Below are 24316 nucleotides of genomic sequence, written 5' to 3' on the forward strand. Positions count from 1 at the left end.
CTCCATCTACCTGATGATCCTGAGGAGCACTGGGATCTTCTTGGTTACAGTCCTGTGGAAGAAGAGGACGGGGACATCTCTCTGGTGTTGTCCTGTTACTGGATAGATCTGGAGGAAACACATACAGGGACTGAATTCATTCTCTACATACAGATAATTATAGGCCGTGTGTATTTAGTCCTGTCTATTACCTGGTGATGTGAGGGGCTGGGGAACCTCCATTATGACGTTCTTGTACAGATCTCTGTGTCCTTCTAAATACTCCCACTCCTCCATGGAGAAATAGACAGCGACATCCTGACACCTTATAGGAACCTGACACATACAATGATACCGTCATCCCCCGATCCCTTCATAGTGTTACAGTATAATGTCCCAGCATTCCCAGCAGTGTCACCTCTCCAGTCAGCAGCTCAATCATCTTGTAGATGAGTTCTAGGATCTTCTGGTCATTGATGTCCTCATGGATCAGGGGGTGAGGTGGAGGCCCCGTGATTGGGCTCAGGAGTCTTCCCCATCCCTCAGACACAGGGTCCTGACAGCGATCACTAGAGGTCTTCTTCACCACTGTGTAATCCTGGTTATGGAGAGACACATTAATAAATCTCACTCCAGACATTTCCAGAGTCCTCACCTCTCCAGTTCTGTCCATCTGTTATTCCCATAGATAAGAATGATGTAATGTGACGTCATCAGAATCTCTCACCTCTCCAGTGAGACGGAAGAGGATCTCTAGGGTGAGGTGTAACATCCTCTCCGCCATCTTGTCTCTGTCCATATCCATCCTTGATGGGTAAATCAGGAAAATTCTCTTTTGTAGAAGATCTTCACTGAGAGGCTCCGATATTGTAGAGACCTGAATGAGAAGAAGATCATCCGATGTAACATCATAAGAATCCTGTGTAATAATACAATGACAGCAGCAATCTGCAGAGTCGGGAGATATGACTCTGCCAAATATAAATAGTATGAGATTCAGGACAGCCCTTAGTTCAGAACTACTACGGGCATACTCGCTGTCCCTATTTTTGATCACAAGGACCACATCCTTCATGAACCACTACATTGTTCAAGGCGACTTATGTGATCAAGGTCTTGAATGACCGAAACGTCATTCTGTCGCAATCACTATAAGAGCACTTGCTTTCAATAAATTTCACTAATAAGCAAATACTCCTTAAGTGTATGTGTGCAGGGATTCTAATAGACATATATATACATACACACACATTATATATATATCTCTCTCTATCTATATACACACACACACACTAGCTGAAGAGCCCAGCGCTGCCCGGGCATAGTAACTAACTGTGGTTAGTTATAGCAAATTATAATTATCCTCCATCCCACAGAACCATGCCCATATACCCATCATACATATCCGCCATCCCATAGTCCCGTGCCCATATACCCATCACACATCCTCCATCCCATAGTCCCGTGCCCATATACCCATCATATATATCCTCCATCCCATAGTCCCATGCCCATATACCCATCATACATATCCTCCATCCCATAGTCGAGTGCCCATATACCCATCATATATATCCTCCATCCCATAGTCCCATGCCCATATACCCATCACACATCCTCCATCCCATAGTCCCATGCCCATATACCCATCACACATCCTCAATCCCATAGTCCCGTGCCCATATACCCATCATACATATTCGCCATCCCATAGTCGAGTGTCCATATACCCATCACACATCCTCCATCCCATAGTCCCGCGCCCATATACCCATCATACATATTCTCCATCCCATAGTCCTGTGCCCATATACCCATCACACATCCTCCATCCCATAGTCCCGTGCCCATATACCCATCATACATATTCTCCATCCCATAGTCCCATGCCCATATACCCATCACACATCCTCAATCCCATAGTCCCGTGCCCATATACCCATCATACATATTCGCCATCCCATAGTCGTGTGCCCATATACCCATCACACATTCTTCATCTCATAGTCTCATGCCCATATACCCATCATACATATCCTCCATCCCATAGTCCCGTGCCCATATACCCATCATACATATCCTCCATCCCATAGCCCCGAGCCCATATACCCATCATACATGTCCTCCATCCCATAGTCCCATGCCCATATACCAGTCATTCATATCCACGATCCCATAGGCCTGTGCCCATATACCCATCATACATATCCTCCATCCCATAGTCCCGTGCCCATATACCCATTACACATCCTCCATCCCATAGTCCAGTGCCCATATACCCATCACACATCCTCCATCTCATAGTCCCATGCCCATATACCCATCATACATATTCTCCATCCCATAGTCCCATGCCCATATACCCATCATACATATTCGCCATCCCATAGTCGAGTGCCCATATACCCATCACACATCCTTCATCCCATAGTCCCGTGTCCATATACCCATCACATATCCTCCATCCCATAGTCCCGTGCCCATATACCCATCATACATATCCTCCATCCCATAGTCCCATGCCCATATACCCGTCATACATATCCGCCATCCCATAGTCCAGTGCCCAAATACCCACCACATATCCTCCATCTCATAGTCCCATGCCCATATACCCATCATACATATTCGCCATCCCATAGTCGAGTGCCCATATACCCATCATACATATTCGCCATCCCATAGTCGAGTGCCCATATACCCATCACACATTCTTCATCTCATAGTCCCATGCCCATATACCCATCATACATATCCTCCATCCCATAGTCCCGTGCCCATATACCCATCATACATATCCTCCATCCCATAGCCCCGTGCCCATATACCCATCATACATGTCCTCCATCCCATAGTCCCATGCCCATATACCAGTCATTCATATCCACGATCGCATAGGCCTGTCCCCATATACCCATCATACATATCCTCCATCCCATAGTCCCGTGCCCATATACCCATTACACATCCTCCATCCCATAGTCCCATGCCCATATACCCATCATACATATTCGCCATCCCATAGTCGAGTGCCCATATACCCATCACACATCCTTCATCTCATAGTCCCATGCCCATATACCCATCACACATCCTCAATCACATAGTCCCGTGCCCATATACCCATCATACATATCCTCCATCCCATAGTCCCGTGCCCATATACCAGTCATTCATATCCACGATCCCATAGGCCTGTGCCCATATACCAGTCATTCATATCCACGATCCCATAGGCCTGTGCCCATATACTAGTCATTCATATCCTCCATCCCATAGTCCCATGCCCATATACCCATTACACATCCTCCATCCCATAGTCCCGTGCCCATATACCCATCATATGTATCCTCCATCCCATAGTCCCATGCCCATTACACATCCTCCATCCCATAGTCCCATGCCCATATACCCATCATATATATTCTCCATCCCATAGTCCCATGCCCATATACCCATCATACATATTCGCCATCCCATAGTCGAGTGCCCATATACCCATCACACATCCTTCATCCCATAGTCCCGTGCCCATATACCCATCACATATCCTCCATCCCATAGTCACGTGCCCATATACCCACCATACATATTCTCCATCCCATAGTCCCATGCCCATATACCCGTCATACATATCCACCATCCCATAGTCCAGTGCCCATATACCCATCACACATCCTCCATCCCATAGTCAACCATTATGACATAATGAGCGGCGGGGCTTGTAACCTATGACGACATCAGCGTCGCCATGGCAACCATTATGACATCATAATGAGGGGCGGGGCTTGACGTGCACACACTTTTTCTCCAGTATGTAGATAGGGGCAAAATTGTTTGGTGAATTGGAACGTGCAGGGTTAAAATTTCGCCTCACAACATAGCTTAGGACACTCTCGGGGTCCAGACGTGTGACTGTGCCAAATTTTGTGGCTGTAGCTGCGACGGTGCAGATGCCTATCCCGGACATACACACATACATACATACACACTTGAGCTTTATATATTAGATATATATAATTTCACCATCAAAGAAAGTAAGGACTGCAGCACCCACTGATCCATATTGAAAGTCCGTAGTTTATTTGTAGCAAAAGTTTAAAACTTCATGGCCGGGAGGCTGAAGAAAGGAGCGAGTAAACTCTGACGACGGCCTAACAGCGCTTCCACGGGTCAGCTATATATAACATATATATATATATATATATATATATATCTATTTATATAATCGTCTAATTCTGTCTGTCTGTAACGGAAATCCTGCGTCGCTGATTGGTCGCGCCTGGGGACATCACTGAAGGTGGAGGAAGATGGCGCCCGCAGCAGTCCTCCACAGGAACTTCACCAACGATGTGCCCTGCCTTAACTTGAGCAGAGGAGGGCAAAACACCCCGGTCAGCAAGGGGCAAGCCTAAGGCAGGACGCAGATGCTGTTCAGAAGGAAATCTCCACACCGCCCGAACACCGGGTAGCGGTGACGTCACCACAGAGTAGGAAGATGGCGCGTGCAGCAGGCAGACACGGAACCTTCACCAGCGGTGTGCCCATGGAGTACAAGGTCAGATGAGGGTCCAGCCCCCCAGGTCTGCAAGGGGCAATCTCAAAGTCGATCCCAGAAGCCTTTCCAAAGCAATTTTCTACACCGCCCGAACAGATATATTTGGCAGAGTCATAACTCCCGACTCCACAGATTGCTGCTGTCGTTGTAGGCCCAGACCAGATAGTATGGAGATGAATGAGGGAGACCAAAGTTCAAAAATAGACTTTCCTTTACTTAACAAGACCTTGATGAGAAGTATATACATCAGATGGCAGGCACAACACTTTATGAATGCTTCTTCTGCGTTATGCAGTCAGGAACTTTCCGGTGACATGCGGCGGTACATAACCTTTACTATAAGCCACAATAGTGCAGCAAACCTGAGCTAATGACCTCTTCCTGCTCTGTGTCTCCGCTATGCTCCCTGCCTGGAATCCGAATTCTTACTGCCATTATATCTTTGCTTTCCTTCAGAACGTACTATCTGATGTCTCCCTCCTGGCACACAACACCATATCAATTCAGGAGGACGGCAATCAGATAGACCAAAGGCCTGGATTTCTCACTTTCTATCTGACTCATCACAAGGAAATTGTTCTCCTGTGTGGCCATGTAGCTCAGTATGAGGTCTCCCACACAGTATGACGGCCCCACAGCACCTCACACAGTATTATGGCGAGAGATGAGCGAATATTTCAATGCTCGGCCCACGATCGCCGAATTTGCAATATTTGCTGATTTAATCACAGAATATAGCGGAAAATGCACAACACAAAAGCCGGTGTTTCCCAAGCTGTGTGGCAGTGTGGTAAACACCGGTGTAGCACTTCTGATTGGCGGTAAACATCTCCGCCGGTCACAGAGCCGCGGTTCCCACACTGTCAGAACACAGCATGACCGCTCAGCTGTGATCGGAGGTAAAAAGTTTATCTCCGGTCACTGGTGTTGTTATGGAAAGATATATGTACAGTTGTGGTCAAAAGTATTGACACCCCTGCAATTCTGTCAGATAATACTCAGTTTCTTCCTGAAAATGATTGCAAACACAAATTCTTTGGTATTATCTTCATTCAATTTTTCTTAAATGAAAAAACACAAAAGAGAATGAAGCAAAAAGCAAAACATTGATCATTTCACACAAAACTCCAAAAATGGGCCAGACAAAAGTATTGGCACCCTCAGACTAATACTTGGTTGCACAACCTTTAGCCAAAATAACTGCGACCAACCGCTTCCGGTAACCATCAATGAGTTTCTTACAATGCTCTGCTGGAATTTTAGACCATTCTTCTTTGGCAAACTGCTCCAGGTCCCTGATATTTGAAGGGTGCCTTCTCCAAACTGCCATTTTTAGATCTCTCCACAGGTGTTCTATGGGATTTAGGTCTGGACTCATTGCTGGCCACCTTAGAAGTCTCCAGTGCTTTCTCTCAAACCATTTTCTAGTGCTTTTTGAAGTGTGTTTTGGGTCATTGTCCTGCTGGAAGACCCATGACCTCTGAGGGAGACCCAGCTTTCTCACACTGGGCCCTACATTATGCTGCAAAATTTGTTGGTAGTCTTCAGACTTCATAATGCCATGCACACGGTCAAGCAGTCCAGTGCCAGAGGCAGCAAAGCAACCCCAAAACATCAGGGAACCTTCGCCATGTTTGACTGTAGGGACCGTGTTCTTTTCTTTGAATGCCTCTTTTTTTCTCCTGTAAACTCTATGTTGATGCCTTTGCCCAAAAAGCTGTACTTTTGTCTCATCTGACCAGAGAACATTCTTCCAAAACGTTTTAGGCTTTTTCAGGTAAGTTTTGGCAAACTCAAGCCTGGCTTTTTTATGTCTCGGGGTAAGAAGTGGGGTCTTCCTGGGTCTCCTACCATACAGTCCCTTTTCATTCAGACGCCAACGGATAGTACGGGTTGACACTGTTGTACCCTCGGACTGCAGGGCACCTTGAACTTGTTTGGATGTTAGTCGAGGTTCTTTATCCAACATCCACACAATCTTGCGTTGAAATCTCTTGTCTATTTTTCTTTTCCATCCACATCTAGGAAGGTTAGCCACAGTGCCATGGGCTTTAAACTTCTTGATGACACTGCGCACGGTAGACACAGGAACATTCAGGTCTTTGGAGATGGACTTGTAGCCTTGAGATTGCTCATGCTTCCTCACAATTTGGTTTCTCAAGTCCTCAGACAGTTCTTTGGTCTTCTTTCTTTTCTCCATGCTCAATGTGGTACACACAAGGACACAGGACAGAGGTTGAGTCAACTTTAATCCATGTCAACTGGCTGCAAGTGTGATTTAGTTATTGCCAACACCTGTTAGGTGCCACAGGTAAGTTACAGGTGCTGTTAATTACACAAATTAGAGAAGCATCACGTGATTTTTCTAACAGTGCCAATACTTTTGTCCACCCTCTTTTTTATGTTTGGTGTGGAATTATATCCAATTTGGCTTTAGGACAATTCTTTTTGTGTTTTTTCATTTAAGACAAATTAAATGAAGATAATATACCAAAGAATTTGTGTTTGCAATCATTTTCAGGAAGAAACTGAGTATTATCTGACAGAATTGCAGGGGTGTCAATACTTTTGGCCACAACTGTATATGTATTTCATCTAGATCTCACTTGCCTGCTGTAGGCTATATGCTATATACTTACAACATATACGCTATATACTCATTCATGTGCACCTAGATATAATCACAGCTGTCCTGAACTTTATAATCAGTTGCTAATGATGACCTAACCCCATGAGCCAGGGCCTGGGGAGCTGATGTTATCTCATGATAGCATTATCTTGTGACATTTGTCCCAGACATACAGAAGAGGAAGTAAGGCCAGATGTGCCAGCCGATATCTGAACATTGCTGACATTGTAAGACAAGGGGCAGTAAATCATCTGATTCTTAAATCACCTCAGGTCGGACACCCATATATGTACATGTATTTAAACTGACCAATTAGATAAGAAGTTCAGCCTTTATGTTAATGAGTAACCACTCCTTTGTACGAACTGATAAAACCAAGTATATTCAATAAACTTCCAGAGTTTTGCTGGAATGGATTGCTGCTAACTAGGTGTGGCGTCTTTCATTCCTTGAGCGCTCAATAAGACTCAGCCACAGCACGCACGAGGGTATATCTACCTAATCAATCAAATTTCCATGCCAATTGGCGCCCAGACGCGAGGCTGTGGACGAAAACGCAAGGGGATCCTGCTGACCGGAGAGGACAGAGGTGCCGGCCAAGGCCTTGGCTCATGGGAACGGAGATTTGCGCAATTCCATAAGTAAGGTAAGAAAATCTAGTTATCTTACCTGAATGTTCCCTGTGCCCAGTCCGGGTCAGCAACTCTAGCCGGTCAGTGTGGTCACCAAACCAAGGTAGTGTAAAAAAGTCCACCCTTATCCAAACCCTGGGATAAGCTAAGTGTCTGCTGTGGTCCTGTGTGTTTTGATCCGGGAGAGAGCTGGTGGAAACACGGTGACTGATTTGTGCTTGTGGCTGCTGGGAAACTGATAACAGGGTAGTTTGACTCGCTCAGATAGGTCCTCACAAATACACCTGGACACAGGGGAAGGACAGGAGAAGCCTTGCCCAGGGACAGGTGGTGGGGTCTTACAGAGTTATCACAAGGCGAATCTCACATCAAGCTATCACAATAAACACCTGTGCATAGGAATGGACAACAGCGCCCACGCCAGGCACGCGGTGGTGTTAGCTTAGGGGAAATATTGCAAGCCAAACCACTTGACAAATTGCCACCAACACACCTGGTCACAGGGAAGGACAGGAGAAGCCGGCCCAGGTATCAGGTGGTGGCAGTTTCGTGGGATTTATCACATTCCTGTTATGGACGAGCCAGCCAGGACGTCCGAAACAGCGTGGTAAACATTCCCGGGTCACCAAGCGTAGTGCACCTAGTGTGGTTAGCAGTTATGGGTTACCAGCAGCTGTTTGACATACGTGTCACAAAACAAGGGCTTCGATCTCTACCCAGACGTCTATATGTGCATCAACCTGTTTTTTCCACTGCACTTCTCCACAAAGATCTGAAGGAGATAAAGTTTTTCCTTTTTTATTGTACACTTCCTCTTTTGCCTACAGGGTGTGCCCCTGAAATATATATATATTTTTTTCATATTGTCATATTTGTACTCTGCTTTTCCCTATTTTATGCTTTATCTTGCATTTTTGGTGGAGATTATTGTTACTGTAGTGTGAGCATTTTCGTGAAAGTTGGGTCTTTTTGAGTATATCACTGCAGTCTCCGTTAGGTTTTCTTTTTCTCTCTCTTCCATTGTTCTCAGAAGATTTCACTGAGAGACGCAGGCAGAAAAAAGGGAAGTGTGTGTGTTCTGCAGTCAGCACACTTTTTATATTGTTGGAAGTGTACTTGCATCGATCTTTGATTTTTTCGAAGTGGTTTCTAAGTTTTATCAACTTTTTGATTTGTTTTTCCTTTTAAAAATCTTTTACTCCCTGATCATTTTTCTCTTTTTCTTTTGGGTTTTTCCATTTTTGAGTTTTGTTTTCAGTCTTTTTGATTTTCACTTCTCAGACATTTTTCCTTTTCCTTTATTTTGTTTATAACAGAAATTTTGCCTGCTTTTGGTTATTCCTGTGTTCTCTTGTCAATTTTGATTTTCCATTTTGTGTCCACTACTTTTGAAATTTTTTACTAAATATTTTTGTTTTGTTTTTCATTCCTTTTTAAGCAAGTTAAAAGGGGTTGCAAAGTTTTTAAAGTTTTGATCACTTTTTTCAGTTTTTAAAACAGACATAGTATGTGGTTTTGCAAGAACAGTTTCCTTTAAAGCTGTAGCATGGCATGATGTATTGAAAGGAAAAAGGGAAGTAGCTAGTAATTGCCGTCTGCATTTCTTAAAGTGACAGCGGATTTTACAGCGTAGAAGGTGCTAACAGATAGTGTGAACAGGAAAGGATTGTTTTTTTTACGTGTAGAGAAAAAGTGTTTTCAGCGGCATTCTAATCTGTGCCGTCTGAGAGGTACCACAGATCTAAGCATGCCTTCTGTGATGGCAGAAGGGGGGCAGCAGGTCGCTCCCCCCACCATCTCCTCTCTCCCCACTCTTCCCTCCTCCCATCTCTCTCACCTCTCTCTTCCCTCTATCTCCGCTATTCTCACTCCCAACTCCCCTCTCTCATCTATTTCTCCTCCTATACCTCATCCTCCCTCACCATATCTCTCTCTCCCTCCTCTATCTTATTCATCTCCACCTATCTCTCCCCCTTCTCTCTCTCATCTCTCCTCCCTCTCCACCATCATCACCAACATCATCTCTCATCCCCCTCATCTCCACTTTCTCCTCCTCTTTTGTCTCCTCCCCACTCTCCTCCTATTCCAAATCTCTCCTCCACCCTCCCCTGCTCCTCTCTCCCCCACCCACCTCTCAGTTCATCGTCACCAGCTGGCCCAGTGCCAGATCCAGACAATGAGGTGTCCCTATTTCCACAAGGCACCCTCTCTAAAGAGACAGCTATGACACCGGGAGAAGAAAGTGAATCACTCCCCACACATAACAAAACAGGTGCCCTCCCTATACAACAGCTAGCAGAAGGGAGGTGTGTGCCATCAGAGACTGCACCTGCTAAGTCTAACACGGAGCTGCAGTCTCAGAAGGGGGGAGTACTACCCACACAATGGCACAGTTCCTCCTCTGATGAACATGAAGAGGAGATTATGCTTCATAGTACTAGGAGAAACTCACAGACACCAAGTAGGCAGAGGCAGATAGAGCCAGAACTCTTACACTATGTGCCCTTCACCCCTAGTCAGGTGTTCAGTATTCTAAGAAATCTGCCAAACCCAGATATGGACCCAATGCCATTTTACCGAAGAATGCAGCAGAGCCAGCAGACATATGCTGCAACCTGGAGTGATCTCTGGTCCATAATGGAGATAAAAGCAGGTGAAACACTCTGGCCAATCATGAAGGAACACTTCAAGCTTCCATCAGAATTAGATGTGCATTCCTGGGAATCAGGATCAAAGCTAATTGAACAGCTCAGAGAGTGGGCCAAAGCCAGACAAGCACTCAGCATGCATAACATGAGCCAGGCCGAGACAGAGTCTGTACACGAGTTTCATGGCAGAGTGAGGCAAGTATTCCAAATTTAAGGCTTCACTATTCATGATCAGATACACGGACAAATGTTGGCACAAGCCTTTGTGCATGGACTAAGAAAACCAATCAAGAAACTATTGATAGTGGCCAGGCCTGAGTACAGGACAATAGCAGTAGATGTCCTGCTCGCAGTAGCCAGAAGAATTGAGTCCCTCCCAGGAGTGCAGAGGACAGGCCCTCCTGTGGTGGCCACTGACGTGAAGGAGCAACTATCACACAGAGTCAGGAGAGCTAGCAAGTGTTTCAACTGTGGCAACCTTGGCCATTTCTGGAACCAGTGCACAGCACCCCAGGAACCCAGGTCATCCCGCGGAGGAATAGGCCAAGAAAGAAACACAGAAGACAATGAAGAACCCTGTCCATAGGACAGAAGCAAACCAGGTCCGCCAGACGTCACGCCCCTGACATGTGAAACCCCGTCAGCGGACCCAATACCTCAAATCACTGGGGGCTGTCATATTTTTCCTTGTGGACACTGGTGCAGTCAGAAGTGAAAATCCCCGACCCCACCAGTCTATCAGAGCACTGTGTGTCTTATATAGGGACTGCAGGTCAAGACAGACGTTCCCCAGCTTGCAAGACCCTGAGCATGTGGACACAGCCAGGACACTCCATCCCGTTCCAGTTTATGGTGGAGACCTGCCCACCACACCTGATGAGAGCAGACCTACTGCATGAACTGAAGGTGACCAAAGTGTCCCATGAAAATGTGACCTTGACCTCCTCTCCACCCCAGGCCCAGGAAGAATCAATCATGCCCATGCTGGTGGCCCTACAAGAGCCTCGCTCGAACAACCGGTTCAGGTCTACCCAAGGAGGTGCTGGACATAGCACCCGGAAGCCTATGGTCCAAGGGAGACTTCAAGTTGTGCCAGTGTGGGTGTCACTCAAGTCTGGAACCCCGGACGCTCAGAAGGCCCAGCATCCGCTGCTCATCACCCAGAGCCAAACTGCCTCTGACCAACTGGAGGTCTAAGTGGAACTGCGGTTCAAGAAATGGCCTAAGAACTTTGGCATGGGCCAGGAAAACTCTCAACCCAGAGGGACCACACCCGCTCCGTGAGATGGCTGCACTGCTTCCAGCTCCAGCGCCAGAGGATCATCTTGGACAAGATTCTGAAGGTGCTCCCTGAAGTTAATCCAGGCCCTGGACTGGAAGACAACCACTTAGCTCCTCAAACTGGTTAACAAAAGCTGACCTGAGATCAAGCTGGGTGAAAGGAACTGCTGCAGGCTGGTAAAGAAGACGCCCCAGCAAAGAGACCCCCTGTGAGAGCAAGAAAGCTCAGCTGGACGTCATCTCTGATGAAGAGGTCACCAGTATAACGGCTTGTTTTCCTGCTGGCCCTCTGCCAGAAGATGGGAGTCACTCACGGCACTGTGAAGAGCAAGGCCAGATTGAGCCGCCTCACTCATGGGAATCATCATGCAGTCCCAGCTTTTCTCAATCAAGAGGAAGACTGTGAAAGGAGAACCAGACTGGGTTGAATGGTGCATAACCTGAGGGCTGTGAACAAAGCAACCGTGTTTGAAACCCCAGTTGTGCCAGATCTGCACACTCTGCTGACAAATGTGCCAGCCACAGCAACGGTGCTCATGGCAATGGATCTGCCTGAAGCTCTCCTCAATGTCCCCCCCCCACCTGGACGACCAGTTCCTGAAAACGCACAAGGGGGGTGCGAAACAAATGGACAGTGATGCCCAAGAGGGCCCGGAACAGCCTTTCACAGCTCGCCAGAGCATTGTCCTCCATCCCCGTCAACTGGATTGCGGAGCATGCAGAAGTCATCGACATCGCTACCTGCACAGCGCTTTCCATGTCTCCTCTACTCTGCCTGACGGAGCAGCAACGTAAGTTCTGCGAAACAGAGTCCAGTGGTGTCAAAAAGCAAGTTCCTGAAGACACCGTATCGCCCACTACATGAAACACTTGACAGATGACCGGAAGACCGCGGAGGAGAAGATGGCTCCCTCAACAACTCCGAAGATGCAGGCCTTCCTTGGTCCAGTCTCGTACTGCAGAACTTGGATCCCTGGTGCTCCAGGCTTAATGCAGCCTCTGCACAATTGCATCAACGCATTGCAGCCTTCATCTCGTACAGGAAACTGAAAGACTTCATAGTCTCTGCGCCAGCTCTAGGCCTCCCTGACTATGAGAAGCCATCCCGTCTGTGCCGAACAGAAAAGGAAGGACAAGGATGGAGAAGGTCATGCTACTGGCCTAAAACAGACCCGCCGAGGAAAACCAGAGGCCTCTAGACTACCTCTCAGCCGGTCTGGATCCAGTTGCAAGGGGGGGCCCTCCTGCATGAAAACAATATCTGCAGCACACGCCCTCCTGACAAGGCTGCTCTCCACCACTTTTCAGTGCTCTCAGCCGTTACCTGTCTCTACTCCCACTTCCAAGGGGTGATGCGGTTACGGACCCTCAGATGAAAAGTCTGCAAGATACTGTAGATGGCTCCAGTTTTGCAGATGATGAAAGAAGGTTCCACACGGGATGTGCAGTGACCAGCCATCAAGACATCCTATGGTCCAGAAGTTTGTCAGCCCAAGAAGCGGAACTGGTAGAGCTGACGAAAGGTCTGCCACATTGCAAGGAACAAAACTTCCAGGTACTCGCATGACATGGCACCCGACTTCAGACCCATCTGGGCTGCAAGAGACTTCATCACAGTAAGCGGATCGGCCATGAAGCATCATGGAGCCATCAGAGACCTGCTGGACGCTCTTCAACTACTAAAAGTGGTGGGAGTGTTGAAGGTCAAGGCACACGGAAACCTGAACACAGTAGAGACACGGGGCATCAACAGCAGACGTGGCAGCCAAAGAAGCAGCCAAGAGGAAGACAATATGGAAAATGGGAGAGGTCGTAGAGTCGGACGGCTACTACAAGACGACTGAAGACGAGAAAGCCTGACAAAATGACTTCCCGAAGCCTGTACAAGAAGTAGCATGATCAGACTCGGAAAGAGAAGGAAAGCTGGATGCTGTAGGGCAAAAGCACTGGGCTCCAAGAAACCTGTCTACCTCAAACATGTCTACCTCAAGACGTCTACCTCAAGACAGACCCAGTCTACCTCAAAGTGTGTACCCTACGGCGGTTCAATGGGCACATGGCCCCCGCACAGAACTGACGACACAGATGAATGACCTGATTGACTGGACTCTCACCTTAACAGCCAAATTCCCAGCAGCTGTTTGGCCTCGGACAAATTCAACATCGGACAAGCGGGAAAAGTTCCCCCACATCATCTGGCCTGAAGACTTCCCAGTAAGGATCCGGTTGGCGAAGACTACTGCAAAGAAGCTACCCTCAAAAATAGTGTGCAGATATGGGGGTTCCAGAAGCAATAGCAAGTGATCAGGGACCCACATACACAGAAAACCTGACACAAGAGATCTGATCAGCAGTAGGGTTAGATTTAGGCCTACACACACTTCCCACCCCATCCTACACCATAGACTAGGTGGGACATTCAAGAGCAGCATGCTAAAAAATTTGCCCAAGAGACAGACAAACCCTGACATTAGACACTCCCATAGGCTCAGAAAAAGCTGTCACCAATATGAAACTTGATTTGGGTCTACCCCCCATGTTAGGGGTATTCTTTACTTAGCAGTTGACTATGCAAAATGATACTTTGTCTGCATGTGTAATTGAATTTATCAAGAATCTTTCTAATGTCCATTCTCGAGTTTTCTCCTTCATTGCCAGGTCCAGATTCGGTGCCTGGTATGCACACCCTGAGGTCAGGAGACTGCTGAGTGTTGGTGGAAAAAGTCCGTAAAGAGAAGCACTCGATCCCAGATTTGATGGCCCTTCTCCAAGTGCTGACGCCGCCAACCTGGAAGGAAAACCCCCACCTGAATCCACGCACCGCATTGCAGGAAAAGGCCTTCATACCAGAAGATACACCTGAGCTGGAATGATGCCGTGGATGACCTACCTGACTGAATAAATTACCTACCTGATAGAGAATACACATGCACTGACTGCATAGACTGCTAACTAAGAGACTTTGATTACATTGCACAAAACCCCCGTTAGGGACAGATCTCCTGACCGCCCATTTGCGAAAGTCTGTACAGAGGAGGATGTATGCGCTAGGCGTGCGTCAAACCACTGGCAGCATAAAAGACTTGCAGCGCTTTGGGCCAGGAGCAGGACTTTAGGGCAAGTGATATCTAAGGGGGGATTGTTATGGAAATATATATGTATATGTATTTCATCTAGATTTCACTTGCCTGCTATAGGCTATATACTTATATACTCTATATACTCATTCATATGCGCCTAGATATAGTCACAGCTGTCCTGAACTTTATAATCAGTTGCTAAAGATGACCTAACCCCATGAGCCAGGGCCTGGGGAGCTGATGTTAACTCATGATAGCATTGTCTTGTGACATTTGTCCCAGACATACAGAAGAGGAAGTAAGGCCAGATGTACCAGCCAATATCTGAACATTGCTGACATTGTAAGACAAGGGGCAGTAAATAATCTGATTCTTAAATCACCTCAGGTCGGACACCCATATATGTACATGTATTTAAACTGACGAATTAGATAAGAAGTTCAGCCTTTATGTTAATGAGTAACCACTCCTTTGTACGAACTGATAAAACCAAGTATATTCAATAAACTTCCAGAGTTTTGCTGGAATGGATTGCTGCTAACTAGGTGTGGCATCTTTCCTTCCTTGAGCGCTCAATAAGACTCTGTCTAATTAGGACAGGCCACAGCACGCACGAGGGTATATCTACCTAATCAATCAAATTTCCATGTCAGTGTCAGCTGTAATCCTGCCATCTCCACCGTTCTCATTAAATCATCATGGATAAAACAAGACTGAGCACAAGACCTTCACAGCTGTCTACACATCATAGAGGAGATCTCCTGACACCTTATCTCCATCTACCTGATGATCCTGAAGAGCACTGGGATCTTCTTGGTTACAGTCCTGTGGAAGAAGAGGACGGGGACATCTCTCTGGTGTTGTCCTCTTACTGGATAGATCTGGAGGAAACACATACAGGGACTGAATTCATTCTCTACATACAGATAATTATAGGCCGTGTGTATTTAGTCCTGTCTATTACCTGGTGATGTGAGGAGCTGGTGAACCTCCATTATGACGTCGTTGTAGAGATCTCTGTGTCCTTCTAAATACTTCCACTCCTCCATGGAGAAATAGACAGCGACATCCTGACACCTTATAGGAACCTGACACATACAATGATACCGTCATCCTCCTGATCCCTTAATAGTGTTACTGTATAATGTCGGTCTGTCATTCCAAGGATGTCGTTCTAAGGCTAACAACTGAAATATGCCTGAAAATGACTCCCTGCTATAGATGCTTCATTATTATTACTATCACTCTGACAATCGATCTGCTTCATCCACAGGTATGTGTTCTGGCTGCAATACCATCATCACACATCTTTCCTGAACCCCAATCACCCCTGAATCTGTCTGCTATCAATGGTATGTGTTCTGATTGCAATACCATCATCACACATCTTTCCTGAACCCCAATCACCTCTGAATCTGTCTGCTATCAATGGTATGTGTTCTGGCTGCAATACTATCTCCCTTAGCATTTCCTCTTGTTACTTCTAATTAATCATCTCCTGTGTCTGCATCCAGTCCCCCTACTGCTCCTTCCTTTCAGATCACACCTGGGCCCTTTCATATGCTGTTTAGTATAAATTCAGACTAAAGCCCCCATCACACATAGCGATGCACCAGCGATCCCGACAACGATATGACCTTGTCGGGATCGCTGGTGTGCTGCTATATGATCGCTGGTGAGCTGCCAAACAAGCAGATCTCATCAGCGATCAAGACCAGCGACGACTCGGGTAACAAGCATGCTCGTTGCTTAGTTACCCGCTGTGTACCTTGGATACCAGCGTGCTGGCGCTGGGAGCCAGTATGCAAGGTACACAGCGGGTAACTAAGCGACACGCGCACTTGTTACCCACGGTTTACCTTGGATACCAGCTCGCTGATCGATCGTCTCATGCTGCCACATGCAGCGATGCGTGCTGGCCAGCGGGAGACTAACGATCAAAAAAATGTCCAGGGCATTCGAGCACGATCAGCGATAAATGGTGGTGGGCGGTCGCTGATACGTCACACACAGCGAGATTGCTGATGAGATCGCTGTTGCGTCACAAAACTTGTGACTCAGCAGCGACCTCGCTAGCGATCTCGCTGTGTGTGACGGGGGCTTAAGAGGTCTGCCTGACCTCGGTCTGTTATTCCAAGGATGTCTTCTAAGGATAACATCTGAAATGAGCCTGAAGTGACCAGAAGGTACGACTAACCACTGCGTTTACATGTTCTAAATTTCTTTTGCCTTCTAAATTACTCTCACCATGCTGACATACGCACTAACAGTTTTGGCTCCACTACTACTCACTCTCCTTCGATATCCACAAACCCCAGCACCCGCTAACCAAATAATAATCTCTTCTTCCCTCTGGCCTCCCCACCTGACCTCCTCTGCTGGCCTGCTCCTCGACCTCAGAGCTCTCCTAATAAAATACAAAACAAGCCACCCACCCTCCTTCTCCCACATGCTCTCCCTCTTTCTGCTTCTCCTCACTGCTGGCGACATATCTCCCAACCCTGGACCCCCACAACCCACACCTCCCATTATTACCCCCTTCTATCGTTCCCAAACCAACACAAACACCAGAAATCTTTCCCACCTCAAATCCGTGCCCTTGACGCCCACCACCATGCTCCCACTCTCTGGATCACTCTGGAATGCCCGCTCCGTCTGCAATAAACTCCATGTGATTCACGACCTCTTTACCTCTCATAATTTTTCCTTCCTTGGCCTCACCGAAACATGGCTGACACCCTCCGACACAGCCTCCCCTGCTGAGCTGTGTTACGGCGGCTTCCACTTCACCCACACTCCTCGCCCTGGCAACAGACATGCTGGAGGAGTGGGCCTTCTCCTTTCTTCCAATTGCACCTTCAACCCAATCCCACCTCTACCCTCCCTTATCCTCCCCTCTTTTGAAGTCCACTCTGTCTGCATCTACTCTCCCTCCAACCTCCAAGTGGCCATCATATACCGACCTCCAGGCCCGACCAATGCCTTCATTGACCAATTATCCACCTGGCTCCTTCACTTTCTCTCTGCTGACATTCCCACCATCATCATGGGTGACTTCAACATCCCCATTGACACCCACCATTCATCAGCCTCCAAACTCCTGTCCCTTACTTCATCTTTTGGACTTACTCAGTGGTCCTCCTCAGCAACCCGCACAGACGGACATACATACATTAAACGTGGTCTTCACCCGCCTCTGCTCTCTTTCTAACTTCACCACCTCCCCTCTCCCTCTATCTGACCACCATCTACGCACTTTCTCATCCCTGTTCTCCACCTGTCACCCATGTCCAGCAGCATGCGCACCCCCGCACAAACCTCACATCTAGACACTCGCACACTCTCTGACTCTATTCTACCACTGTCCTCCATATCTTCGCTCCACGACACAGACACTGCAACTACTTTCTACAATGCTACTCTTGCATCAGCCATGGACTCAGTCGCCCCTGTCATGCATAACAGAGTGCGACGAATCAATAGACAACCCTGGCACAATAACACCACTAAAAAGCTTCGGCAAGCATCCAGAATTACAGAACGATGCTGGAAGAAAACACATTCGCAAGACGACTTCACTGCACTAAAACAAGCAACACTTGCATTCAAATCTGCCCTCACCTCTGCTAAACAGGCCTACTTTACATCCCTTGTATCTTCCTTATCCCACAATCCCAAACAGTTGTTCAATACTTTTAACTCCCTCCTCCGCCCACCACTGCCTCCTCCGACTTCCCTCATCTCTGCAGAGGACTTTGCCGCACACTTCAAAAACAAGATAGACCAAACACGGCAAGTCTTTATTGCTTAACCACCACAACCCTTTTGCACACCAGACCAATGCCCAAACCCCATAACCTCCCTATCTAACATCACTGAAGGGGAGCTTGCTCATCTTCTCTCCAAATCACACCTCACCACTTGTGCACTTGACCCTATTGCCATCCCACCTCCACCCCAACCTCACCACCACACTTATCCCATCCCTAACCCACCTCTTCAACCTATCACTAACTTCTGGTACCTTCCCTTCTGCTTTCAAACATGCCACAATCACGCCTATCCTTAAAAAGCCAACCCTCGACCCAACAGCCACGTCCAGCTATCGCCCAATATCGCTGCTCCCATTCGCTTCTAAACTCCTGGAGCAGCATGTCCACGCTGAACTTTCCTCCCACCTCTTATCTAACTTGCTCTTTGACAATCTAAAATCTGGCTTCCACCACCATCAATCCACTGAGACAGCCCTGACAAAAATTACCAAAGACCTACTTACAGCAAAAGCTAACGGACAATACTCTATACTCCTCTTTCTAGACCTGTCCTCTGCTTTCAACACAGTTGACCACTGCCTCCTACTACAGATCCTCTCCTCCTTCGGCATCAAAGACCTCGCCCTATCCTGGATTTCCTCATACCTTTCCAACTGCACATTCAGGGTCTCTCACTCCCACACTACCTCCTCATCCCACCCTCTCTCTGTTGGGAGTCCTCCAAGGCTCTGTTCTAGGACCCCTACTCTTCTCAATCTATACACTTGGCCTGGGGCAACTCGTAAAGTCCCACAGATTCCAGTACCACCTTTATGCTGATGATACTCAGATCTACCTCTCTGGCCCAGACATCACCTCTCTGCTCTCCAGAATCCCGGAGTATCTATCACCTATATCCTCCTTCTCCTCTCGCTTCCTCAAACTCAACGTGGACAAATCTGAACTAATCATCATTCCCCCCATCTCACAGATCTTCCTTAACCGACCTTTCTATAACAATTGACAACATCACACTTTCCCCACTACTGGAGGTCCGCTGCCTTGGAATAACCCTTGACTCAACCCTTTTCTTCAAACCGCACATCCAAGCTCTCTCCACCTCCTTTCGCCTCCAGCTCAAAAATATTTCCAGAATCCGTCCCTTCCTCAACCCTCAATCTACTAAACTACTTGTGCATGCCCTCATCGTCTCCCGCCTCGACTATTGCAACATCCTTTTCTGTCGCTTCCCTGCTAACACCCTTGCAACCTCTCCAGTCCATCCTTAACTCTGTGCCTGACTAATTCATCTCTCTCCTCGCTACTCCCCCGCTTCTCCCCTCTGCAAATCTCTTGACTGGCTCCCATTCCCTCAGCGTATCCAATTCAAATTACTAATACTGACCTACAAGCCCATCTATAACCTGTCTCCGCCATACATCTCTGAACTAATCTCCTGATACCTTCCATCACGTAATTTCTGGTCCTCCCAAGACCTCCTTCTCTCCTTCACACTTATTCGCTCCTCACCCAACCGCCTCCAAAACTTCCCCCGAATAGCACCCATCCTCTGGAATTCCCTGCCCCAACACGTCCGGCTATTATCCACACTCGGATCCTTCTTACGGAATCTGACAACCCACCTCTTCAGGAAAGCCTACAGCCTGCAATCATCCCCGCTGCCTCCTCACCACTACTGGAGCTACCGCGTCACCATCACTGGAGCTGCTGCAACCCCCCCAAACTACTGTCTCCTTCCCCACCATCCTGTAGCATGTAAGCCCGAAAGGACAGGGTCCTTTCCCCTCTGTATCAGTCTCTCATTGATAGTTTGCTTACTGTAAGTGATATCTGTAATTTGTATGGAACCCCTTCTCATGTACAGCACCATGGAACCAATGGTGCTTTATAAATAAATAATAATAATAATGTCCCAGCAGTGTCACCTCTCCAGTCAGCAGCTCAATCATCTTGTAGATGAGGTCTAGGATCTTCAGGTCACTGATGTCCTCATGGATCAGAGGGTGAGGTGCAGACCCCGTGATTGGGCTCAGGGGTCTTCCCCATCCCTCAGACACAGGGTCCTGACAGCAATCACTAGAGGTCTTCTTCACCACTGTGTAATCCTGGTAATGGAGAGACACATTAATCTCACTACAGACATTTTCAGAGCCCTCACCTCTCCAGTTCTGTCCATCTGTTATTCCCATAGATAAGAATGATGTAATGTGACGTCATCAGAATCTCTCACCTCTCCAGTGAGACGGAAGAGGATCTCTAGGGTGAGGTGTAACATCCTCTCCGCCATCTTGTCTCTGTCCATATCCATCCTTGATGGGTAAATCAGGAAAATTCTCTTCTGTAGAAGATCTTCACTGAGAGGATCCGATATTGTAGAGACCTGAATGAGAAGAAGATGATCCGATGTAACATCATAAGAATCCTGTGTAATAATACAATTACTGGAGATAATAAGGGAAACATATGAGGAGATTTATTATCTTACAGGGTTTAGTTTTCTCCCCTGACATCTACTAATAAAACCTATATATTTAGGCCACAGACAACAAGCAGTTTCCTCCTCAGAGTCGGCAGCTGAACACGTTCCTCATAGACTCATCTTCCATAACGCTAATTCTCCTCTCATTACCGACACTGGAATCGGCATTAGCAATACTGCAGGAGATATTCATTACACGCGACATGAGAAATAACTCCTTCATGATGAGGACGACATCTTCATCTTCTACTGCGGCTCTAGAGACAGATTTGGCCAGAGTCGGTCACTGACTCCATCCCCACCGGCCGTCTATATGAAGGTTTCCCGTCTTCCCCGCACTGGAATCTTCTATCCCGTTAGATCTCAGCTCTGAGTCACACACAGAAGTTTGAGGCTTTAATTAAGAAAATATTTTTAGTTTCCACAATCAACACAGACAGAAATGATCTGATCCCAAAGTCTCCATGTACAGTGATTTATGGGGTTTATTTCTGGCCTTAGGCTTTCCTATATTACAAGAAAAACACCAGAAAAAGCCGATATTAAAATGTTTCAAAAGAAAAATTGGCTCCAACAATTCTTGTAAAAATGAGAGAAAAAAAATTAAAAAAGCAGAAGACATATTATTGTATTTTAACAAGTGAAAATTTTTTTTTTACAAATTAACTCTTTTGGGCCCCATAACATAGATGTACACTGCAGGGACAGCACAGGAGCGGCTGCAACAAAAACCCTAGCAGTATAACCACTTGCTGATGTGAAAAGCAAACATGGCATCTAAGGCTAGTTTCACACTTGCTTTTTTTTGCAGCGCGTTTTTCCCGCAAAAAAACGCATTGAAAAAACGCATACAAAAGCATACAACTGCTGCGTTTTTTTCAAGCATTTTTATGAGCATGCATGAAAAAAACGCAGCGTTTTTATGCGTTTTTACCGCGTTTGCGTTTTTTTCCAACATTAGGTGGCCCCTCACACTAACCCAAACCATGACTTTACTAACCCTAACCCTGACCCTAACCCTGACCCTAACCCTTAACCAAATCATACTTAACCCTAACCCAAACCCTAACTAACCCTAACCCTGACCCTAACCCTAACCCTGACCCTTAACCAAATCATACTTAACCCTAACCCAAACCCTAAACCCTAACTAACCCTAACCCTGACCCTAACCCTGACCCTAACCCTTACCCAAACCATACTTAACCCTAACCCTGACCCTAACCCTTAACCAAACCATACTTAACCCTAACCCTGACCCTAACCCTGACCCTAACCCTTAACCAAACCATACTTAAGCCTAACCCTGACCCTAACCCTGACCCTAACCCTGACCCTAACCCTTAACCAAACCATACTTAACCCTAACCCTGACCCTAACCCTGACCCTAACCCTTAACCAAACCATACTTAACCCTAACCCTGACCCAAACCCCAACCCTAACCCTGACCCTAACCCTAAACCCCCTTAACTAACCCTAACTCTAACCTAAACCCCTAAATTCCATGGTTAACAAAAAAAAAACGCATGTGCAAAAAAACGCATACATGAGCATGCCAGTGCGCACATATGCGCATCCATAGGCTATAATGGCCATTTTTAGCGCAAAACGTGCGCATATGTGCGCATGCGCTTTTTTGCAGGGCCAAAAAATGCAACATGCTGCGTCTGGAAAATACAAACGCACACCCCAAAAAAACGCAGCGCATGAAAATCGCATACATGCGCTTACCAGCGCGCAGGTATGCGCACCCATGTTAAATATAGGGGAAAAAACGCATGCGCACATATGCGTTTTTTTCCAGCGCTAAAAAACGCAAATGTGAAACCAGCCTAAGAAGGTGTGACAGAGTTTGGCAGAATGTTCCTCCGCCCCCCAAGTATTTGGCGGCCTAGTTACTACTATACTTATTTAAGAAGATGAGCCAGGGCAGAGTCAGCGGTTCTCGGTACACTTTGGGGCCGGAACTATCGGGACTGTCACCACTGTTGCTGAGGGACGATTACTTTGAGTGGGGAGGACCTTTGCACTGGACAGCAGGGGGCGTGGGGGAGATAGAAGGGGCTGAGCGAGGGAACAGGGGAGAATTGTCGGGAACGGCGACAGGAGAAGGAGAAGGATGACTCCTTCCCCACTGCTCCGACTGCTAATTCCTCATCAGCTATTCCCCAGCGGTTTGACGTACCCACTGACTATGTCCTTACTGAGCTGTCCCCAGACCTTCCTTTACTGGACGGCTCATTCCCGCTCTCAGTGAAAGACAATCTGACTCGCTCTGTTCCTAGCGACTAGTTCAGAGGTTTGCATGCTGCTGCAGCCTGCAAGCATGCATGCTGTTTGTGTACTGCGTCATTCCAGAGGAATCAACAAAAGAGACTGTTTCTACATTCCAACGCACTCAAGCCCAGTGAGCCCGGATACATGGGCACGGTCGGGAGACAGTACTTTTCGTCCCTCCGCAACAGGGTCAGAGACATTGTAGATGATTTACGATGCCGGCGGTAGATATTCCAGCCTCTCCACAACAAGAACTGCAAGCGATAAGTTCTCTCTTTTTCGTACACCTTTATTCCAAATATTGTGTTTTTGTGCAAATCTTGTAGTTGTGCTCAGTGTTCCCGCGTTTTCCCACTGTTGATTTCATCTCCCTGCGCGGAGTATTCCTTGTACCACAATAACCTGTTGTAGTAAACCCTGCTAACCCCTTCTCTGCCTCCGGCTCTTCACTGCATCCAACGAACCTCATTTCCAGTGCCCTCTTACATTTGGCGTAGTCGGCAGAATGCAGTCCAATTGCACAGAGGCCGCAGAACAGGCGGCTGGGCCCAGAACCAGTATCTCCCTGGGGGGCCATGCTGAGTAAGTTGCCTAAATATACGGGGTCCAATACTATGTTGTGGAGTTGGACGGAGCGCACGAGGGGTATGATGAGAATGCACCCTATGAGCCCTGCACTCAAGGCCGAGGTGGCCATTAAGGCTTTGGATGGAGAGGCTAGAGACTCTGTGAAGCTGCATACCCCCCGAGATCGTGATATGTTTTACCAAAGTTCTCCAAATTTTAGAGGTGACCCATGGGGACCCCACTCACATAGGAGAACTTAGGACTCGCCTGTTTAGCCGCATGCAAAGAGAGGGGGAGACAGTTACACAGTATATGAATGTGCTGCAAGAGTTACACACCACCATTGTTAGAAAGGACTGAGTGGTGATAGGGTCAGCAGATGTCGTGTTGCATGACTTGTTGGTGACTGGC

At 47.2% G+C, this 24316-nt stretch overlaps 1 protein-coding gene across 1 annotated transcript in view; it reads right to left on the minus strand.

The window, feature by feature from the left end:
* Positions 1 to 655: 655 nt before the first annotated feature.
* The window catches only part of LOC141077448 (oocyte zinc finger protein XlCOF7.1-like), a 57986-nt gene continuing 34325 nt past the window's right edge, over positions 656 to 24316 (minus strand). The window contains exons 2-6 of the mRNA XM_073564395.1: positions 20811 to 20960; positions 20506 to 20685; positions 15772 to 15895; positions 15591 to 15688; positions 656 to 856 (exon numbers count right to left, since the gene is read on the minus strand). Of these exons, the coding sequence (XP_073420496.1) occupies positions 656 to 856; positions 15591 to 15688; positions 15772 to 15895; positions 20506 to 20685; positions 20811 to 20888 (681 nt within the window). The 5' untranslated portion in view covers positions 20889 to 20960. The remainder of the gene's footprint in view (positions 857 to 15590; positions 15689 to 15771; positions 15896 to 20505; positions 20686 to 20810; positions 20961 to 24316) is intronic.

The sequence above is a fragment of the Dendrobates tinctorius genome, unplaced genomic scaffold, assembly GCF_039654945.1.
Source record: "Dendrobates tinctorius isolate UK_male_01 unplaced genomic scaffold, ASM3965494v1 ptg000452l, whole genome shotgun sequence".
Classification (NCBI taxonomy): Eukaryota; Metazoa; Chordata; class Amphibia; order Anura; family Dendrobatidae; genus Dendrobates; species Dendrobates tinctorius.